The sequence below is a fragment of the Petaurus breviceps genome, unplaced genomic scaffold (genome assembly GCF_028583685.1).
Source record: "Petaurus breviceps papuanus isolate PSGF00001 unplaced genomic scaffold, PetGlider_PUasm1.0 225, whole genome shotgun sequence".
In the NCBI taxonomy this organism is placed as follows: Eukaryota; Metazoa; Chordata; class Mammalia; order Diprotodontia; family Petauridae; genus Petaurus; species Petaurus breviceps.
The window spans coordinates 15,775,395-15,798,801 of record NW_027185889.1 but is presented as its reverse complement, the minus strand read 5'-3'; the positions used below and the strand labels follow the sequence as shown (position 1 = coordinate 15,798,801).

At 39.7% G+C, this 23,407-nt stretch overlaps 1 protein-coding gene across 3 annotated transcripts in view; it reads right to left on the bottom strand.

Annotated features, from left to right (window-relative positions):
• Nucleotides 1-23,407, bottom strand: part of VEZT (vezatin, adherens junctions transmembrane protein) — a 97,925-nt gene that overhangs the window by 49,799 nt on the left and 24,719 nt on the right. For all 3 annotated transcript variants that reach the window (XM_069095180.1, XM_069095182.1, XM_069095181.1), the window contains exons 2-5: nucleotides 13,704-13,838; nucleotides 8,426-8,512; nucleotides 1,836-2,011; nucleotides 67-342 (exon numbers count right to left, since the gene is read on the bottom strand). In XM_069095180.1, the coding sequence (XP_068951281.1) occupies nucleotides 67-342; nucleotides 1,836-2,011; nucleotides 8,426-8,512; nucleotides 13,704-13,838 (674 nt within the window). The remainder of the gene's footprint in view (nucleotides 1-66; nucleotides 343-1,835; nucleotides 2,012-8,425; nucleotides 8,513-13,703; nucleotides 13,839-23,407) is intronic.

Genomic DNA, 23,407 nt, shown 5'->3' with positions numbered 1-23,407 from the left:
TATCCATATTTATCTCTAAATGATCCAAAAGAATAATTTATAAAAGAAAACGAAAAATGGACTCACAGGGTAAATCCTCTAGAAATGACTTCAGTCTCTTGAATGAGGCGTAAAGACTTTCTCACAAGGTTGGTAAAAGCGCGGCTATTTGCTACTGTGTCTTCTAGCTGGACATTGTACTTTCTTAGAGTCATTTGTAATCTGGCTGTCCTCCACCAGCCTGAAGCTCTTATAACCAAGTAAACAATGAGAATTAGTCCCCACAGTGGCCAGGAAGATATATTCCACCAAGCAGGAATCATAATGAAGAAACTAACGTAGCCTAGCAGCATTGAGACATCCCTAGGAATAGGCACAGAGAAAGGGAAATGCATTAAGGAAAAGGAACAAAAAGAGAACAATAATGTTGCCATTGAAATGGATAAAAATGATCGTACAAGTTACTAATTAGAAAAGAATATTTGACTTCTCTTTTAAATAACAAATATGAGATAGCATTGGTCAAAAAAGTGAAATATTTAGAATCAACACAAGGGTAGCTGGGTACCAAAACACCTGCTTTTGTAAGTTTGGTGAAAGGACAGTAGGAACATTAAAGATCTGGATTCATCTTGAAAAGTGCAGCATTAGCTTTAAAAACTAATTTCATAATTTTAAAAATGAAAATGCTGGGTCAGGGAGGCTAATGTCCTTTTTCCTAATTTAGCTTAAATTATTTTCCCGTTGCATTTACTTAGAACAAATTTGCTTTATATAATAACACTTTTCTAGTTAGAAATGATTTTCTTCAACTAAATAATTTGGTTTTAAATAATTACTATAAGTATTCAAATTTTCCATTTTAGAGTCATCCTTCTCCATTTTATACTCCGGCATTAATTTTTCATTTCCATTTTGTTAATAATCAAAGTAGATTCTGTGTAGATTCTTCTGTGTAGAAGACATAGCATTCTTTGTACTAATCCCAGATTAAGTCAAAGAAAGACAGGAGTGAAAGTACACCAGAAAAATGACCCCAAAGATAGCTGGGAGTGCATTACACTGTACAGTCACATTTAAAAACCATTCCAAATAAATATGTCACTCTAGCTTTCCCTCTTTACTTCCAACAATCAGTCACACTTATAATGATCCTAAAACTATCACCAGACAGACCAGTACCATCTGCATCATCGGGTTTAAATTGTTTGTAAAAGTCAGAGTTCCCTAATTATATTCTGACTAAAGAGAGTTTGGAGAACATTTTTAAAGTCTGAGGTTCCGTCAAGTAGTTCCCTGAAGGAAGAGAACCATTACTTATTGGTGATGATGTTAGAATGACTAATCATGGAGTCTGGTATTGGCATCTTAACGAAGCTCTCATGAGTATCTAAGGAAGGGAAATGAAACCAGTACATTGAGGCAGGTGAATGGGAATGTCATTTGACTTGCAGGTGCTCCTACTTAAATCTCTCTTACCAATATAAGAGACAATAAGAGCAATGTAATCAAGACAGTTTCTTAAAAGCCACGTTCAGTTTTAATGTACATATTAAATAAATATATAATTATTAATATAATATACAATATTATGTATAATTATTATATATAATATAGATATGTAATTAATATTATGTATAATAATATAATTAAATAAATATATTAAATAAATGTATATATTACTCACTTTAGAAAGGCACTTTTGTAGGTTATCTCAAAAATTATATTACTGCAAGGGAGCTAATGTAGAAATTCTGTTTAATGCCCCTTACAATGAAGAGCATGGTGACAGTTTCCTCTGATAGCACCATATATGTAAACAGACATAGGATAGAGAGGGGTTTGCTTGACAGTACCAAATATTAGGAGTTGCTAGGGAGCGAAGCGTTGGAAGGTACCCATCTTCCTGTTGCTGAGGCTGCCCCATAGACAGGATGCTGGGGTCGAGGAGCTCAATCAGTTCTACATCCTCTTGCAGCAGGACTTCCTGTTGCAGGATGGTACGGAGGGAGTCAAGTCGGAATCCCACATCCTTGTTACGGAGAGAACAGAAGACGGATAGCAATACTCATATGCACAATTTTCAAACTGAGTGTTAGGTTTCCCCAATTATTTGGGGGCAGTGCTTATTTTCCCCAAAGATTTCAACATTTAAAAAAACCTCAGAGTTTTCTTCAATACATTTCTGTGATTAAAAAAAAAACCAACAGCTACACAAACTTGGATTATGAACATGAACCAAGGTAGATTAACTTGCCAAGATATTTTTTGTGTGTCTTTTTTGGAGGGAGGAAGGCAGGGCAATTGGGGTTAAGTGACTTACCCAAGGTCACACAGCTAGTAAGTGTTAAGTGCCTGAGGCTGGATTTGAACTCAGGTCCTCCTGACTCCAGGGCCAGTACTCTACTCACTGTGCCACCTAGCCACCCGTTGGCAAGATGTTTTATGAACCTAAAAATTATTGCTAACTGGCACAAATTACTGTTGTTTCAAGAAGATTTTGACAACTATAACCATAGGTAAATGTCTGTTTAAATTCAATCAAGGATGTTTCTGTAACATAATACAGAAAAACTACAATTAAGTGATTTGCCCAGAGCTGAGTACAGGTAACTCTTTTGTAGCATCCTAAGAATGCACCAGTAAGACCTATAGTGACTGCCCTCATTCTACAACTTTATAATGCTGAAATGAATTTTCAAGTTTGATTCTGATTATATTTAAGAGTAGAGAAATCATTGGTATGACAAAAATTCAATTTTTGATGAAGTAAAAAAAAAAAAAAGCCCTTAGAGATTGAAGTTATAACCAAAGTTAGGTTTTCAGCAAACCCAGGTTCTGGGTTTCCTTCCATATACAGACTGTTTAGTTTTTCACAATGAAAAAACCCTACTCCAAGGGTCACAGATTGAACCCTTACAAAGGGAAAGCAGGTAATATTTAGATGCCAATTTAAGTAGAGTAAAATGTTTTCCTCACTACAAACCTCTGAGGCAGGTGGTGCAAGCATTTCTACCCACTTTACAGATGGGAACACTGAAACTACAGAAAGGTTAAGTCACTGCTTATAGTCACAGTTAACTCAAATTCATGTTTTTTGCTACAAGTGCAACAACAGTCTTTTGCTATACCATCCTGCTTTAATGCAGACTTAGAAGCATTGCTATCAGCTCTGAGTTAATGCCCAGTGTGAAAGTGTCACTGTCATCTTTCTATAAGTACATTTTTACAACTGGGTATATTTAGCAGATACAGGAAAGCCGAAATGCTTCATCATGGCCTGGGGTAACAGTGGGTTTCCAAAGACTTGAAAGCCTCCCACGTTGGAAAGGCCTGGATAGTAGTGCGGGGTTTGATAGTGCATCTGTGCCGGGAGGAACAGCCTGGCTAAGTGCAGAGAGGCTGAGCCCCAGGAGGTGGCCAACAGATATGGGTACTTCTATTAAAATGAAAAAGTGTAAAAGTGTGAAAAGTGTAGGGGCTGCAATCTGCACTGGTGAATGGAGCACCCACACTGTTGAAAGTAGAGATGTTTCAAGGTAAAGTTACTTGTCTTTCTTTTCAGTTTCCCAGAAGGGAATTTCTCATTTTGTGGACTTGTGGGAAACTCAGCCCTATTTAACTTCTTCACTGCATGCTACCTCCTTCAGCACACTGCTCTAACCTCTGCTCCCTCAACTAAATTCAAACATCAAGAAAGGCATTTAAAGAAAACAAAATTATCTATACATAGAGAGAAGTGAGCAGGCATTTAGGGTGGCTCATGTCTGGAGATGATACCATCTCTCCCCAGCAGAGAAGAGCTAAGCATTGGGTGGGGCAGGACATTGAAACTGGGGATGTTGCCAATTAAATTATGAATTAGGTCTTTAGAGCTTGGCTTCATTCCTTGGTTTGAAGAGGTCTGAATTCCCAGAAGAAGTAAGCCTAGTTTCAAACATAAGCACTACAAAGTCAAATATATCATTAAACAAAACTAGCAAATATTGTCACTGCTGCTCCCTTCATTCCTATGGATGATCAAGGGGTAGGTAACCTGACTGGTTAGGGAGAATAGTCTGTCTCGTGAAGGCTGACATAGAAGGTGAAGGCTCTGTTTGAATAAACCTGGTAAAACTTCTCTTTCTTAGAATGAAAAATGTTAACTAATAAAATTATTAATTTACCGCATTTCTAAACCCTTTCTGAACACACCCACTGATAGAAATTCTCCCTTTTTCCTCCTTAATCCCCTAACTTGCTCAGGGACATTTGTAATGGTCTGGGAGGCTTTCAATTCAAATTGAGGCAGATAGGTGGCACAGTGGATAGAGTAGGTCTGCAGTCTAGAAGACTCATCTTCATGAACTGAAATCTGGTCTCAGACACTTATTATCTGTGTGTCCCTGTTGTCTCAGCTTCTTCATCTGTAAAATGAGCTGAAGAAGGAAATGGCAAACCTCTCCAGTATCTTTGCCAAGAAAACCCCAAATGGGGTCATAAAGAGCCAGGCACAACTACACAACAACAATGGGGGCTTTCAATAAGGGCATTGGTAGTAAGGACAAAATGCTAAAAGTCAAATCTTACAGTACACTGGTTGCTTACACCTAAATAACCAATGTGCCAAGTAGGTTTATAATCATCTATAAAATATTATGGATGCACAAAGAATATAATGTCATTAAACTGATATTGCAAAAGTAGAACCTAAGGAATATTAAGATTATTGTAGTCAGGTGTGATGGTGAGTAAAGGACTGACTATATCATCTCACTGGATGCATTTCTAATGAAATTTTGGAAGCTACAGGCTCCAAAGCAACAACCAAATTACCTGGAAAATGAAATCATTTATAAGAAGCTTTGTAAAACTAGCACAACAGCTCTCCTGGGCTCTTGAAACCCTGGGCATAATGGGCAAACAGCTGAAAAATCTATATGGATCCTCTTGTAATTCAACTGAGAATAAAAATAATGAGCACCTACTGTGTTTTTTAGTTTTTCATTTAGTCCCTGCTCTCAAAGAAAAAGAAAAGAAAAGGCAAAGTGAATACAATAAAGTACAAAACATTATACAGAAGGTAAGGGCTATAGGTCAAGAAGAGGAAAGATCCATTTTAGACGGAGCTTATAGGAAAACATTAACAAAGGAACTGCGATTTGAAGGAAGTTAAAACCATGTCAAAGGTATGGACAAAGGGGCAGCTGGTGACACAATGGATAGAGCACTGGCCATGCAATTAGGAGGATCTGAGTTCATATCTGGCCTCAGACACTTGACACTTACTAGCTGTGGGATCCTGGGCAAGTCACTTAACCCCAATTGCCTGGGGGGGGTGGTGGTGCAAGAGTATGGAGAGTAAAGCATGCTACTCATTTCCTCAGAGAGGGAAGCAAAATGAGATAGACATTTTTCAACAAGGTCAATGTAGTGATCTGTTTTGCTTAACTTTGCGTATTTGTAACCATGACTTTTTCCTTTTTTTCTTTTTTCCAGTGGAAAGGGGAAGTGGAAGAGAGAGGGGAGTGAGATAGAATTGCAGAAAAAAAAAGGCACAAAAGATCACTGAAGCATTTTTTCCAAAAAATGCAGAGAAGAGAAGAAAGGCTAGAAAGAATCAAAGACAAACAGGCCAGTTCTGAAACGTATGTGTTTAGCTTTTATATATATACACACACATATGTCTGTGTGTTTCTGTATAGTAAAGCAGAAGTAATATAAACCACAGTTTCATGTACAATCTTTTCTGTTTTATTCACAAAAATGTTCATTTTATTTGGTGTTTAAGTTAAGAATAAAAAAAAATTTAAACTGGAGGAAAGATTTATGTAGGAGGGAAAAAAAGGGGTAACTATTTCAGGAGTGCTGGGCTTGGAGTCAGGAAGACTCATCTTTCTGAGTTCAAATCTGGTCTCAGGCACTTACTAGGTGGGTGACCTTGGGTAAGTCACTTAACCCTGTTTGCCTCAGTTTCCTTACCTGTAAAGTAAGTTGGTGAAGGAAATGGCAAACCACTTCAGTTATCTTTGCTAAGAAAACTCCAAATGGCTTCATGATGAGTTAGACACTGATGAAAAACAGCTGGAAACTTCAGGAGCAGTGTGAAGAAGAGCATAAATATTTGAGTGAATTGAGGGTATTTCATCTTTCACCTGCCACATGTTCAAGGGAGAAGACTAAGTTAGCTGTCCTGGAAGGTGTGACTGGATGAATTCAGACCAGATTATGGAGAATATTATACGCCAGCATGAGAAGTTTGGACTTAAAAGAGGAGACAATAGAACAGTCTACGTAGCTCGGTCTATCCGCTGTGCACAGGATGGATTAAAGGAGGAGACCAGCTGGCATTGTTCAGTTAAAGAGATGCTCATTCTCACCGAGGAGAGATAAAGGGACTCCTGGCAGTCCAAGAACTAATGGGATCTTAGGCTGCACTCGGAGAGGCATAGTAGGCAGGACAATAGAGGTGACAGTTCTGGACACTGAGAAGCCAAAGAGAATCCAGAAGACAGTACTGAAAGGTCTCGAGATTTTGCCATATCAGACTATAGTGAAGGAACAAGGAATGTAGAATTCAGAAGGCAATCACATGGAAGAAGGATATTTGCTTCCCAGAGGGCAGAACTAGCAATTATGGATGGACATTGGTGAAAAGGAGGTTTTCACTCAATTTAAGCTATCTGATTAAATTAAAGCTGATCAATTAGAGCTATACAAAGGCAGAATGGACTTTCATGGGAAAACATGGGTCTGTCTATACTACAGGTCTTCAGGCCAAGACTAGATGACCACTTGTCAGGTCCATTGTTTGATTAGATGGTCTTTGAGGTTCATTCCAACTCACATCCTATGCTACATGCAGATGGCAAGACACTGCAGTCATTTCTGTTGATCTTTTACAATCTTGGATCAGGCCATAAAGAAAAATTGGCATGAGATGCTTAGAAAATTTCATCTTTCAAAAAAAAAGACTCTACAACTCATGGCACAACTCCAGACACTTCCAGGAAAGAAGGCAGGGTCTGTTTTGATAGACTATAGAGGAAATACCATGGGATTTCAAAGACGGCCCCACTACCACACAATAAAGGCAAGAAATCTGACTTTGCAAAAAAGAATTTCTTTCATCTTCACTAATGAGACATCTGCTAGAACTTTCGGAGGTGATCATGACTCAGACCATATGATCAACCCCAACCATCACGGTACACTGCATGTTCCTCTCTTTAGTGATTAAGTACCAACTAAAGTTTGAGGCTCTCAAGTGCCTCCAAGGAGAGACAGCCAACCATAAAGCATGTCATGTAACATTGTAACCAATGGTGGAAGAGCTAATTGGAAGAGATCCCAGAGTTAAACTGAAGCCTAGAGAGATCCATCATATCACCCACTTCAGGCTTAGTATCACTGAAAAGTGACTAGAGTTCCACTTACTTCATAAATAGAGGTAATATTCTAAGTCAAGAAGAGCCTTCTACAATACTTCCAGTATGACTTCCCCAAAGGATAAAAAAACCTTATCATTTACCTGCCAACAGATACTGCCAAAAATGATCTTCACTTAGTCACAGTGAGCAAACTCCAGTTAAGTAGGTAGAAAAACAAAGTATGTTCATCTGTAAAATAGGTTCTTTATTGTTCTAAGTCTTGCTGATTCTTCTTTTTCAGAGCTGAAGAAAATTTGTTGTGTTTGGCCATTTAGAAACATATTTTGAAAACTGTACTAGTACAGAGACACAGAGTTGAAGTGTATAAAGGTTCTTCAAGTCTGTGTCTTGATTCTTTGTGTGAAGGTCCCTAAGCATGTGGGTCTAAGAGATACATCATGACCAGAAAGAAGAACAAGTAACCAATAGCAGGAGAGCCTCAATATGGAATAACTGCAAGTCTTTGGGAAAAATATATGTTCTATGCCTTATCGATTACATTGAATTGAAATTAATTTTTGAAAAGAATTTATGAACCAGAGAGATACAACCTTTTCTTTTCTCAGAAGCCTTAGGGTCTTGAGAAAGGGGGAAAAAGTTGGAAAAGATAGGAAGGTGCCAGGGGCAATGATACTTATATGTGGCCTGACACTCTAGAGTTATGAGAAGTTACAGCTGGAAGGGATTTCAGACATCATGGAGTTCAAAGTCCTCATTTTATAGCAGAGACAACAGGCCTAGAGAAAAAAAATTATTTGTTCAATGTTGAAAATAAGGCTTCAAGACCTGGAGAGATTTCTGGCAAGAGCTATGTTTAATATTTGGAGAATTAGTTCCATGGCATTTTTCAGTCAACCAGAGTCAGTTTACCCTCTGAAAATTCAGAAGGTATTCAGTATCACAAACCTGATTCCTAGCCCAGGGCTCCTTCCATTACACCAATCTGTAATGTAAAAAGTGATTCAAAAGTAATTTCACTCTGACCAGTTTTCAGCTTGGAAAAAGGATCTAAAAAGAACTGAAGGAGAGAAACTCACCAATTTGTGGAGCAAGTCATCATTCTTACAGCACTGAAACAGTGAGGTCCACTTGGTGAAGCTTTCAGCCAAATTTAACAGGATACCCTGGGGAAGAGAGGGAAAGAGCACAGAATTAACATTAAGCCCCACCCTGCACTCAAGTTTTACTCAAAGGCCTCACCATGGAGAGCAGATGATGTTGGGCTCTTGAAGCCTATCAAAGTGCAGTGTTGGCCCAGGCAGGAAAGGCTTTGAAGGTTGGTTATTCTCAGGCTGACAACAGGGGAATGAGTTTTCTGGACATTACTCTTGAAGACTGTCTATGAAGTTACAGAGGGGCTGCATTCTTCAGTGGAGGAAGGAACACACACACCGATAAAAATAGAGATGCTGAAATATTTAGCTCCACCCAAACTGGAGTAAAACTTCAATTAAGTGAAATGCTCAGATGACTGGAATTGTTATTTCTGAACTGTTTCAGGTTTTTTTGTTTTGGTTTGGTTAGAAAGGAGGCCAGTGGCAAAGTAAATATCAAAGACTAGGAGAAAAATGTTACAGGATATGTGAGTCAGTATTCAATCAATCTCGAAGCTTGCACCTGAGGTCCACAGTACTATGTAATAATTGACTTTGACAGTGATTTAAAAAATTCTGTACAGGGGTGGCTAGGTGGTGCAGTGAATAGAGCACTGGCCCTGGAGTCAGGGGGACCTGAGTTCAAATCCAGCCTCAGACACGTGACACAATTACTAGCTGTGTGACTTTGGGTAAGTCACTTAACCCCAACTGCCCTCCAAAAACCAAAAAGAAAAAAATTCTGTATATCAAAAATTCTGTCTTGAACATTCTTCTATATTTATATAGCCAGGCAAGCAGCATAATGTATTTTAGGGGGAAAAAAGAATAACAAAGAAGAAATGAAACAAGATTTATCAGGTGAGCTGAAAAAAAATATCAATTCATTGGACTATGCAATTCTGGGTACTCCACTTAATCAAGATTTTACTCTATCATTCCTTCTATTTTTTTCCCTTTCACTTCCTGTTACCTTTCATTCTTTTCTCTTCATTGCCAAACTTTTTGAAAGAATGCTCTACTCTCAGAATCTTGTCTGGCTGGAACTCTAATCTACTCCAACTCATACCTGAATAGGAATCCTTTCTATAGCATCTCTACCAAGTGGTAGAGTGATTTTCAGTGACCTCTGGGTCAACCCATTTTTCCCTGGGATCTTCTTAATTGTTAGCCAGTTTCTTCTTATGTGAGCGAAAATCCAAAACTTCTACCTCTCCAAGATTTCCTAGTTTTGCCCTCTGGGATGAGGGAGAAAAAAACGTTCAAGCTCCTTTCTACAGGACAGCCCTAGAGATAGCTCTCATGTTCTGCTTTCTTCTCTAGTCTCCTCTTTTCCTGGCCAAATATCACCTGATCTCTGTATGGCACTGTCTCATTTACCACCCAATACTTTACCTAATGAAAGCTGGATTCTGCAGCACTCCACTGTCATTATTCTTTTAGCAGTCGCGGTGAACCTTCTTTCAAATCCCAAAGCTCCTTCTCAGTAACTTGATGAAACATCTGACACTATCCTTGTCAGCCTATCTTTGATGCCTTCTATGGCTTAGGTTTCTATAATACTGTACTTTACTGGCAATTTTCTTCTCCCTTAGATTGGGGGTTTGTAACCTAGGGTCTTGGGAATTGCTTTTTAAATATTTTGATCAATTTCCCCTTAAAATTGGTCTCTTTTGTATTTATTTTCTGCATTTAAAAACATTCTTCTGAGAAGAGATCTACAGGCTTCACTGCCCAAGGGGCCCGTGGCCCAAAAAGGTTAAAAATTCCAGGGTGGTTTCTCTGCCAGCCTCTAATGATTCTTTTAATTTTTCCACCTTATAAAGAAGGTATTCCTCACAGCTTTGACTTCTCTCTTAGTAGCTGTATACATACATACATACCTACATAGTTCTATCACTTCTCAGTTTTACATCTCTGGGACCTCTTGCCTCCTGCCAGTATCTCAATCTCTCTCTCTCTTTTTTGCTTTTTGGAGGGGGGAGGGCAGGGCAATTGGGGTCAAGTGACTTGCCCAAGGTCACACGGCCAGTAAGTGTTAAGCATCTGAGGCCGAATTTGAACTCATGTCCTCCTGAATCCAGAACCGGTGCTCCATTCACTGCGCCACCTAGCTGCTCCCAATATCTCAATCTCTTAAATTTTTTTTTAAATTCACTTTTGTTTTCATTTCCCAATTCTCTCCCTCTTTGCTCCATTGAGGAGGCAAGAAAAATAGAACCCATTACAAATACAAATATGCATACAAAACACACTTCCTCATTATCCATATTCCCTAATTCCTCCCCCACCCCCAAAGCAAGTAAAAGAAGGAAACAGAAGGAAATGGGTTTCAATCTGCATTCTGAGTCCATTAGTTCTCTTTCAGGAGGTGGACAGTATGTTTTCTCATGAGTCCTTTAGAACTGTGGGTGGTCATTGTGTGAATCAAATACCAAGTCTTTCAGAATTGATGATTTTTTACAGTACTGCTGTTATTGTATAAATTGTACTCCTGCTTCTAATCACTTCACTTTGCATTGTTTCATACCTGCCTTCCCAGGCTTTTCTGGAACCATCCTCTTCATCATTTCTTATAGGATAATAGTATTCCATTACAATCATGTATCACAATTTGTCTGATTGATGGGTATCCCCTTAATTTCTAATTCCTTGCTACTAGAAAAAGAGTTGCAATGTTTTTGTACAGATGGGTCCCCTTTCTCCTTCCTTAATGTTTGAGATATGGACCTAGTAGTGGTATTGCTGGGTCTATACAATTAAATAGCTTTTGGGGGTATAGTTCCAATTCAACACCTCAATCTCAACATATTCAAAGCTAGCCTCATTCTCCCCCCTCCCCCCAAACCATTAATGGGTCCTTCTCCTGATCACTCATGCTTATAATCTTGGGGTCATCTTTGACTTCTCCTTCCCCTTACCACTCCCTTCCAATTACTCTTCTGTTCCATCTGGTCTTCCCTACAACCTCCTTCAACTGCCCTGCTTTAGCCCTCAAGAGCTCTTGCCTGGGTAACTGCATGAGTCTCAGAAATTTCCTGATCCAATATAGCCTAACCACCGCTGTCAGATTAATCTTTACATAAAGATCTGACAATGCAGCTCTACTGCTCAAGAAGCCTTCCATGGCTCCCCATTTTATTTACACAAACACCTCAGCCTGGAATTCAAGGCCCTTCATGACATGACACCAATCTGCCCTTCCCTCTTTCTCCCACACTCCACTGAATAATTCAATGCTCTGTAAATGTGCTCCATGTGTTCCCAGTATTTATCCCACCTCCCACGTCCATGTCATATTCCCGCCTAACACTCCCTGTTAAAAGCCCATGTCTTGGGATGTCTTCACTTGGTATAATCTTTCAGGAACCAGTCCAAATGCCACAAAGCCTTCCTTGATACTACCTTTCTCACACCTTTTTCCCAAATACTTTTTCACCTAAATTCTTACAGCAATCTGTATTTCTCTTTTGCAATTATGTCTATTTTGCATTATTAACTGTTTACACATCCCACCTACCCACATATAGAGGGCAAGGCCCATATTTTATTCCTCTTTCCATCTAGTGCACCCAGTACAGTTTCCTGTATGTGGTAGGTACTTAATAAAAGTTTGCCGAATCAACAATTGCAAACTGTGCTATGCATCCATATTAATAGGTTAAAATAAAGGTTGCCTAAATATTCCTTCAGCACAATGTCCCATTACATATTTGGTGCTCAAGAAATATTTATGGACAGTGATTCTAAACACCCAATAAATTCTACTACAACTCTCATGGAGGTGATCCTGGGGTTTTAAAGGCTATACCAGCAATAAATAGTAGGATTCTTTAAGTGTGGGCCTGGTTAACGATTATGTGTTTGTTATCATGGTCAGCCAACTAGGGGTCAAGAGGCCTAGCAGCAGAAGGCTGGCTGCAGCAATCTGGGGATCTGAAGTAATGGAAGGAACCCTCATCTAAACGGAGAGGTAGAAGAACCACAGCTAAAACAGAACCACTGCAGAGAGCAGCAGCTGGAGGTCTGACAAAGGTGACAGAGACTTAAGCAAAACAGAGAAAGCATCTGGAGTTTGTTGTGGACAATTAAGGAATGATCTGATGAGATGAGCCTTCCTAAGAATAACAAAGATACAAAGAGATACTGATGCTGTTCACTCTGGTCCCATGTCTGGGATGGGCCCTAGGCTACCGCTGACCAGCTAAGAGATAAAGAAGTCCCAGAAGACTCTGTGGTCCACTCGGGAGAGTCCTCTGCCAGCAAAGTGCCCACCATGATGAGGATGGGAAAAGGTGGGGAGGGGAAAGCAATCTCGTCACCACACCATAAGCTTCCAGTGTTCATTATGCAGTTAGCTCTTCCCTCGAGAAGCCAGTTCGACATAGCAGTACCTTTAGCAGTGGCCAGAATTATTCTCGCTGGGTTTCTTCCACTTCCCTTCTCTAAAACCAGGGCTGAGGAACCTGTGGCCTCGAGGCTGCAGGTTCCTCATCCCTGTCTAAAACTGTTTGGTTCCAGGTAACCAAAGGTCAATCCTTTGAATATTGTTATAGTTCTGTAACAAACAAGGGATGGAAAAGAAACAAAAGAACAGTATTCACAGCTTCCCTTCACTCACCATGTCTATTATCATACTTTACTTCCTCACATATGGCTTGCAAAGTCCAGGCCTACGTCTTCAACCCAGACTTCCTGCAAGCTTATTGCCCTGATGGGAGGCTATAAAGGAAGCTCAATATTTAAGTCTATGTAGCCTCATTCCATCATTTTATATAAACCACTTTCATATTACGTTTTGATGAAGTAACAGTATCTGGGAGTCTAGGTATCAAAAATTTGAACTGAACAATGAGTGATGAAATCAGAATCAAATCCTTAAATTTTCTGGTGTTTATCACAGAGGGACAGGGCAGGGATAGTGGAGTTTAGGGCCTGGAAGGAATAAAAAAAAAGTACTCATTAATGTGAATAACTAGGGTTTTTTTGCTTTTTGGAGGGGAGAAGGCAGGGCAATTGAGATTAAGTGACTTTCCCAAGGTTACACAGCTAGTAAGTGTTAAGTGTCTGAGGCTGGATTTGAACTCAGGTCCTCCCGACTCTAGGATCAGTGCTGTATTCACTGTGTCACCTAGGCACCCCTGTGAATAGATTTAAAAAAAAAATCCAGGGAGGTGATTCTACAGTAAATGATAGCTCTTATTAGTGTGCAGCTCCTTACATTTGATGGCATCTTGGTAGAATTCTCTTTTAGTCCCTCCTCGGAGGTGCATTGTTCTGCTTTTGGTGACACGGAAGAACATATTTCAAAGTCTGTCTGTCCCAAATCTTGCAAGTACTGGTAAAGTGGAGAATTCTGAAAGAGATAAATAGAGAAGTGGCATTAAAGCACGTTCCAAGGGTTTTGTTATTTCCCAGAAAAGACTGAGAATGTGTGAGAATCAATACAACTGCAATCTTCAGCTGCTGGCAACAAATGATTATAGAAGAAATGGTTAAATAAACCCACCAAATGAAAACTAAAAGAAGCTACACCAGTAAAAAGGATTGGCTTTATCCTAGTGAAGGCAAACAATCAAGAGTTTTAGGGTCCATGTGCAGAGGCAGCATTATGTCAGATGGGAAGAACCCTGACTTTACTGAGTTGGGGGACCCAGGGTACATGCAGGGTCCAACAGTTCCTTAACTTGGATACTGTCTCTAAGAGCACTGAAAGAGTAATAATAGCACTACCTGCCCCTAAGCTTTATAAGAATCAAATGAGATGACTGCTTTGTCAACTATGGAACATTAAAAAGGTCTCATCGTATTATCTATTCAACTTCGCTATTTGTTCTCATATGCCCAAGCTCCCCCTTTAGAGAAGTCTTTTCTATAAAGAACTCTATGGTTTCAAAAACTACCCTGGAGAATTTAATAAGTTACAACTCCAGGGGAACAAGGAATCATTCTTGAATACTGCATTAAAGAATGATTTTAGAGTCCTAAAGAGAACTTTCACCTTAGCAGTAGGCTATTTTTTTTTTTGTTTAAAGGTCTTGTGTCCCTGAAGATACAATCCTTTTCTCCTTTGCTCCCCAGATTTTCATCTCAACAGAATACATCTGGTAAGAATGTGTACCAATCTTATTGGGCTTAAAAACTGTACAGGATATTATATATGCATATATATGCATGTACATACACATGTATGTTTATGGTATGTGAGTCTATGGTATCATTTGAGAAAATGTAAAACTTCCTGTGAAAGCTTATGAAATTAAAATGAAGAGCTCACTATTATTGTTTCAGCATACATCTAAGCATATAGGTATACACTCCATTCAAATAGCATTTTAAAATTAGCTTTTGGATTTCTTTAAACCTCAGACTTGACAGTGGTGTCACAAATGTCCTCTAACATCTGCCCTGGTATCTCCTTTGTACTCCTATATCAATTTCATTTGGGGCATGGAATGCGGCAGTAAGTGGACTAGTTCCTATCCTTTTTATTTCCAAATGACAATTTAATGTGAATCCAGCCTATGATAGGCCACAGGGACCATGGGGCATAAGATTGAGTCTCACTTTATACCTGATTCTGAGGAACAAGAGAAAGTGGGTTAGTTTTGGAGCTCAAGCCTTCAGATTTAGTTAAGTCCAAAGTTGTGTCATTTTTGGAGATGCCACTAACTGAACCAAAGCAGGACACCTTATCAAACTGCCAACTCCTTTCCTTAGTGAACTTCATTTCACATCAAACCAGCATCTGATACTTATGGGCTCTCCTCTTATCGGAGGTAGCCATACATTATGGAGCATTCTAACAGTCTAATCTCTTCCTATTCAAGTCATTCTGCCTTCTCTTAGATACAAAGCCTGGTACCTTACAATACTCAATGTAGCTTTTAGGGTTGCAAAGCATCTGGTACAATTAGGTAGCGAGAGAAGAAAAGCTATTAGTGAAAACATCTTACTGAAATCCTGGCGCCTCAGCTGCCTACACACTGGACCTTCCTTTGTAAATCTAAGCCAAGAACAATGGTTCTATTACTTAGTCTACTGAATCTGACCTGGAAATTTTGGAAAGTGGATAGTGCTGCCTCAGTATCGTCTTTCTTACAGGATAAAACTGGGATGATCCACTTAACTCAAAAGGCACTCCTTAGGCTTTCAAATTCACTTGAGAAACTCATCCACCTTTTTTGGGGCTAGAATTGGCAAAAGTAGTTTCCTCAAAATGCTTCTTCTGCAAAGTTTTGGATTTCCTGCTGGACATGGCTTATTTTTTTCCTAAACAAATTATTTTACCCATCAGGGCAATCTTAGTGCACTTGAAGGTACTTGGTCAATTTATGATCCAGATGGGTTGTTTTTGTTATTTTCTGGTACTATTGTTGGTATTATGTATGTTTTCTCTCAGCTAAAATTTACAGGAATAGTGAGCCACAAGGATTTCCTGAGAAGCTCCCACATGCTGTGTATGAGCTTTTTTGTATTTCTTTTGGCTGAAGTGGTTTTCCCCAATTCTACCAAATTATATTTTGACTCTAGTGTTCATTTCTCAAAACAGCTTTAACGAACATCTGTAGTTCTACTCTTCGTGGACCATCACTAACTAACAAGAGGATAGAAACCACCTAAGCAGTTCATCTCCTCCACTCCAACCCCCATCTCAATCATTCCTCCAACTGTCTACTGAAAACATAAAATGTTTAAATGCTTCAGTACTTCCCTAACCCTTACTTTTTCTATCCAAGTAGCTGAAGTCCTGCTACCTTTCCTCCCGTACCACCTCCCCTGTCTATCCCTCTCCTCTTGTTTCCCTGAGTACTTCCCCACTCCTCTGTCCATCCTTCTTACCGCTGTAAGATTAATCTTTATTATGAATAGATATCAGTTATGCTACACCAGTTCAAAAAATTCCAGGGGTTCTCCATTTCCTCTGGAATAAAGTCCAAACTCTTCTCTGTGCTTGGCATTTCATGGCCCATCATATCCCAGCACCACTTACTTCACTCATTTCCCACCACTCCCCCTCTGCCAGATTCAATAGATCTCTTAAAGCCCTGAACACCCACCACCCACTTTTTATCTCCTTGTCTTTGCTCAGACTTTGTCTTGTGACCATAGCATCCTTCTCCTCCCCTTTAAAGCTCCTCCAGGAAGCCTTCCCTGGCTCTCCCTCGGTCCCTCTAACCTCACTTATCACTTTATTTGGGTTCTTATGCACTTATGTAACATTGTGCATAACAGCTGTTTGTTTCCTCTTCCTTGGCTAGAGCAAGCTTCATGAGGGCACAAACTGTGTCTCTGGAAAGTTCTATCAATGCCAGTACTCAGCAGACTTCTCTGCTAGCAGGAGATGCCCAGTGGTTCTTAAATATTGTTGAAGGTTTTCATTCTTGTAAAAATCAACATTCCCCAGTACATTTAAAAGTGATCTGAGGTATAAAAATGTAAATTACATATAACTTATGACTACATACACAAAGGCATACTTAAGCCTCTACTTTCCTTTTCATTTGTGATTTCTCATTTAGTAAGGGCTAAATATCCAACTTCATAAAATAGTAATTCTGCAAATAGGTTTTACTGGGAGTCTTCTTGGAAAAAGTGACAGAAAAGATTAAATAATGTAGAGTTCTTTGACTAACAAAGTCATTTCCAGGTCAGTTTCTAAACACAAGACATTAAGCATAAATAGCAAAATCAAATTGCTGACTCCAGGTTGTTGATAGTGATGATTTTGTGCATTTTCTATGGCAAACCTTCATCCTTAAACTTTAATTCCTAAAGCAAACACAGAAAAAGTTCACATTTTAATCAGCAAATATTTATTAAATACCTATGTATGAGTTATGTTATGTTAAATGCTGATAGGGCAAAGATGGAAAATTAATACAATTCCTGTTTCTGAGGCATCTACACTCAAGTAGGGGGAACAGAACATGTAACAAAAAGCTATAATACAAAGCAGAAAATGATCAAATGCATAAAAGCAATCTGAGACACACAAGGAAGGTGGAACTGCTTGTGTGGGGGGTGCTGAAGGGTGGTGGAATCAAGTTAGAAGTCCTGGTGGAATTGGCACCTGGAAGTTGGGCCTGAAGGAGAAGTATTTGAGTGGGCAGAGATAGTCCACTTCTAGATTCAGTAGATCAAGAACTCTTCTAGGGGAGGGCCTGTCTGATGCTTTTTTAGTATCCTCAGTGGCTTAATAAAAATGATAGACTGGGAGGGCAATCGACACAAAAGAACACAGAGAGGAAAGGGGAGGATGAGATTAGGACAAAGTGAGCAGACTGGAAGGAAGATTGTAGGAAGCAAAGAACTATGCCAAGAGGCTCGAGAGTGAGGGTGGGCTGCAGCCAGATTGTAGGGGGCCTTCAATGAGGCTCAAGAGGGAGAGTGGGCTGCAGCCAGATTGTAGGGGGCCTTCAATGTGGCTTGAGAGGGAGGGTGGGCTGTAGCCAAATTGTAGAGGGCCTTCGATTAGTTCACCTGCACATCATGGCATCACCTCCCTGATGAACGCAGGGCAAACAACATCTGTGAGTAGAAAGAGAAGCTGTAGGTTGGGCAACACAGTTCTTTTCTCTGTCCACAAAGAGCAAGCCTGCACAACCCGCAGCCCTTGGGCAGCAGTTCACTGTACCACCAAAGAATTTCCTCTACACACAAAGGATGTTTTCCTCTACATTTTTCCACAGGTCACCCGAAATCCTTAGGCATGCCACACGGGGGCCACAGGACCGTAAGCACAGTCCGTGGGTTGTGCCCAAAGGAATATAAATTTTGATCTCTGAAATTTTTTTCTCTTAAGGACCGAGTCTTAAACACTCTGGCTCTCATTGATTGGCGAACAATAGGCCCAGGTCAAGCCCCACTAAGTCACTGTTTGGGTTCTGATTGGCTCAGAATGAATGTCAATAGCAAATGTTTCTATTTTGGCCAGAAAACCTCAGGGTCTTCCCCTCATCGACTGATTTATTTTTCTTTTGCCTAGGTAAAGAGGCTATTCTCTGCCTCGTTTCTTTCCTAGCCTTAATCAGTGAATGGGCACTGCCTCAGTGAAACTGAGACCTACTAAAGCCCTTAGCTCAAAAAGGCCAAGGTCTTCCACCATATCCAGGGCCATCTCCAGTCACCCTGATATCACCACTGGACCCAGCTGGCTCTGGAGGAGAAAGTGAGGTTGATGACTGCACTGCCCTCCCTCACTGAAATCCAATTCATATGCATGTCATGGCATCAGCTCCCTGATGTCATGGTCCTCTTCGAGAATCAAGAACAAATAGCAACAACAATCTATTTAAAGCCAGCACTGGCTTCACCAAGAACAGATCAGGATAGAGCAAACTCTATCTTTTCCTTTTCTGACAGGATTATTAAGGTATTAGAGGAGGGGAGTGCTGTGGATAGAATTTGCCTAGATTTTAGCAAAGCTTTTGATCATGGATCCTACACTAGTCCTGTTCAGAAGGTTAAGAAGATGGATAGATGGATTAGACCAGAAGTGTGAATCTCCCAACATGGCTGTATCAGTGGCCTGCAAAACTCAGAGTGAAGGTAGAACCAGGTTAAAATGTAATTGGGAAATGTTTAACAAAATAAAGATACAATGCAATATAGGTAATGTTCATCTGTGGTTTTCTAAGTCACTATGCACCTCCAGAGGGATCTATTTCCATGAGTTTGATTATCTTTGGATTAGACAATAAACATATAAGATGTTGGGGGGTCTGGACCTGGACTTTATGTATCATGTGGTTTAGGAGGACACATGCTACACATTTATGTTTTTATTCCCTTCATACAAAAAGGCAAGGCTTTTCCTCAGCAGAGTGCAGCACTGTGAACCAAGAAGCTGACTGGATATACGGACACCTCCAGCCCTGTGATCTTATCTGCTGATAGGCTGATCCTCCCAGAACCTCCAAATAAAGAAAGAAGCCAAGGTCAAAGATGTCTTCATGCCTCTCTAGGCTTCTCTGTGGACTCATCTCCTATGGGTCTTTCTATACCATTCTCTCCAGCCCACCTTCCCTTTTCAGATCCTTTTTATAAGGGTTCTATTTGCATTCCCAGAACTTAGCACAGGACCAGGTACAAACTAACCACTTAATAAATGCTTCTTGACTGGATGACACCAAATCCCTAGAAATCTAGGTCATCACCACCCATAAAGGGCAGAGACCATGTGATGAGTCACAGCAGCTGCCAGAAGCAGAGAGTGGCCCTAGAAGTACTGCTGATATTTCAGAGCATCCTCTGGTGTTTGGTGGTGCATTTGACAATTTGCTTGTTGGCACAAGCCCCTGCCTTCATTACTGGATGATATGGGGCACTGGTCATAATCAGACCATACCTGGAATAGTGTGTTCAGTCATGGACGCCATATTTTACCAGGGGCAATGATTAATGAAAAGATTGCTGAAAGGAAGCCAAATTCTGAGTTAACTGCAAACCAGTAATGATCCTAGAGAACAGATAACACACATGTTCTTCATGGCAGAATGCTGTCGATGACAGATGACACTGTCAGACACTATGCTGTTTTTGCTTAGTTGCTTTTGTTAAGAGGAAAATTTCCTTCTGTGAGAATTTATTTTTAATTTCTTAAATTAAAAAAGGATATTGACAAACATAGCATGCATCCAGGGAGAGCAATCAAAAGGGTAAGAGGATTTACCATGTTATATAAGACTGGATGAGGAGTTGGGGGTGTTTAGTTTGGAAAAGAAGGAATAGAGTAGCTTTGTTTTTCTATTTGATGGTTCATCATGTCCAAGAAGGATTAGATTTGATCTTTTCAGGAGTAAGGGGTAGAATGTGCAGAGGGCCAGATTTGGGCTCATTATAAAGAAAAGCAGCAAGACAGGTGATTTCTAAAACCTGATTAGTTGGGAGAGCAGAGAAGGGATAGGAAAAGCTGAAAAGTAATTGGATTCTGCTTGAGGACCCCTCACAGTCAACAGCTGTGGATAGCTTCTGTTCACATTAGAGCTTTTGCAGGAAGTTACTAACTGACAAAGGCATTTGTGCAACCTAATAATAATAAGCTGTTCTAAGAAGAAAAGGCAGGAAGCCTGTGAATAAATAAAACCTTACTCAGGAACCCCATTGACTGAGTCTCCCACACTGCAAAGAGGGATGGCAGGTAGCCAGGGCAGTTTGCCATGAAAATCTGGCACAAGAGCTACCAATAATAATGGCAGAATACTGAGGATCTCACTTCCAGCTAATGTGCAAAGTGAAAGCCAGTGAGTACCAGGTAACCACTGCGGATCTCCCAAGGTGCTTTCTTAAGAGAAGCTAAAAGGGCTGCAGGATTGCTACTACTATCATTAGTTTATAAGGAAAAATGAAGGGTTCCTTGAAAGAATGGCAGGAGTGCTTCAAGATAAAAACAGGAGAAGAGAATCTGCAGAGGTAGCCTGGGATCCTGATGATTCTGATACCTGCGAGAGAGGAAAGGCCCACCAAACATTTGGAGTTAAGCATCTGGTCTGAGGCTCTGTCTTCTGGGGGAGAGGGAATGGAGGAGTGGATTCAGAAGGACATGTCATGGGGTCAGAAGAGGTGAGGAGTGGTGGGTGGGAGCTCCCTGCTAAAGGTTCCAGAGGCAGCCATTTGTTGATAAATCACTGTCTTCCCAGGGCATGGAGTCACAATGTGATGTAGAATCTCCAGAGTGTGGGCCTGAATGATACTAACAGAAGAAACCTAGGGAGTACTGCTAGAGATACTGAGGGCCCCAAAAGAAAGGCAGGTGGTATTCTCATCTCTGAAGGTAGGTGCTTTGAAAGAGGAAGAAGGAAGAAGATGAAGGAAATGAACATTTTGTGGAAAAGGGGGCCACAACCATGTATTACTCAAAGCTAAGAGATTGGATGAAGGAAGGCAGGGAGTTTGAATGTGCATACTTATTTGGGATGAATGAAGGAAGGTGAGGGTGGGGGAGTAAAAGAGGTATAAAATGGGGTTAAAGATCTCCTCATCTGTAAAATGGGGATAATAGCAGCACCTACTTCCCAGGGTTGTTGTGAGGATCAAATATGGTAATAAAATTATAAAGACAGCACAGTGGCTGGTACATGGTAAATGTTACATACATTTTAGCTATTTTTTAATGATTTAAGTAAAATCAGTGAACTTGGAATAAGGCAAAGAGAAGGGAGGAGGGGAGCGTCTGTGGAAAATTCAGGGATCATTCTAGAGCAAGCAAACCTAACCATTGGGACCAAGTGCTGACTTAGAGAAGGAAGGAATGAAAAATAAATAACAAGGAAGGAAAGTGAAAATTATACAATTATAACATTAAAAGTAGGTGGATTAAACTCCTCCATAAAATGAAAGCAAAAGGCAGAACCATAAGAAAACAAACCCTAACAATTTGCTGCAAACAGGAGTGTTTTTAAAAAATTGACAACTTATAACATATTAGGAAAACAACTTATAACTGAACATGAGATGCTAGAGTAAAATTTACTGTATCAGGAAATTTTAAAAAAGTACAAGCAGCAATCAAAATTCACAATGTCAAGACAGACAACAGGTTTAGAGTTTAAGGGATCCAGAGGTAGCAGGGTAAAGGACAGAGAGCTGGAAGGGGACCCAGAAAGACCAGACATGAAGCAGGGCACTTGACCTCTCCTACTCTCCATGCTCTCATTTGTAAAATGAGGGGGTTGGACTTCATGGCTTTTAGATTTATAGTGGGACAAATCTAACAAAGGGATGAATAAAAAGAAAACTACAGACCCGAACAGACTTCTAGATAAATTAGATTAATTTTTTAGCATTTTTTTATGAATGTTTGATAGAATTTTTAAAAATCTGTCATTACCTGGAGTTTTTACTTAGTTCATATGTGGCTTGCCAAATCTCTCTTTCTGATATTGAGTTATTTAAGGTTCCTCTTTCTTGATTTATTAATCTGAGTATTTTATACTTTTTTTTGGGTAATCATCCATTTCCTTTAAATCTCAGTTTTGTTAGGATATTAGGAAATAGGATTCTATCAAATTTAAATAATTGATATTTAGCCTAAAAAAAACCCTATTCACAATAATCGAGAAAGAAGAAACTCTATCAAACTCCTTTTTATGAGACAAATATGGTACTGATTTGGTTCTGACAGAAAGGTAGGGTGGGAGTAGCCACTAAAGAATCAACCTCAGAATCAGAATGACTTGGATTCAAGTCCTGTCTGTGACAATATGGGTTGTGTGGCCCCAAGCACATCATTTGGTCTCTCACTATCCAAAATACCTCAATAAAACTAGAAGTTGGAGAACACGCACAATATGTACTACTTCCTTACAAGGAGGGAGCCTCTTATATAATTGAAGCCAGAAGTCCAGACAACAGTCATAAGACTCAAGCTAGGAATGGATAAAGCTGAAAAAGAATTAGAGATAAATCTCACTAATGAACATGGATGTAAATTATTTTTAGCAGAATACCGGCAGAATGACCAAGGCCTTGATTTATGATAGTTCACTACTAGAAAAATAACAAAATGAATCACATAAAGATGAAAAAACCCCCAATAAAAACCATATGATTAAATCAATGGCTCCAGAATAAATACTTGACACAAGATAGCACTTATTTTTTTAAAAAGATGTGGAACGGCCCTTTTTCATATTCTAAAAATGAATATATCTAAAACAAATGCTAGTATTATTTGCAATGGAAAAAGTACCTGAAGCTTTCCCAGTAACTGGTTGTGTGTGAAGGTATCCTGCTTCCTCTTCTCACAATTACTTGACACAGCTCTAGAAACATTACTGATAACAATATGATGAAAGAGAAATTAATTGATAGTGTCAAAAAGCAAAGTTATCCTTATTTGCATATGGCATAATGGTTATCAGAGAAGATACTTATCAAGACAAGAGCTTCAATAAAGAAGCAAGATACAAAATAAATGGTGTG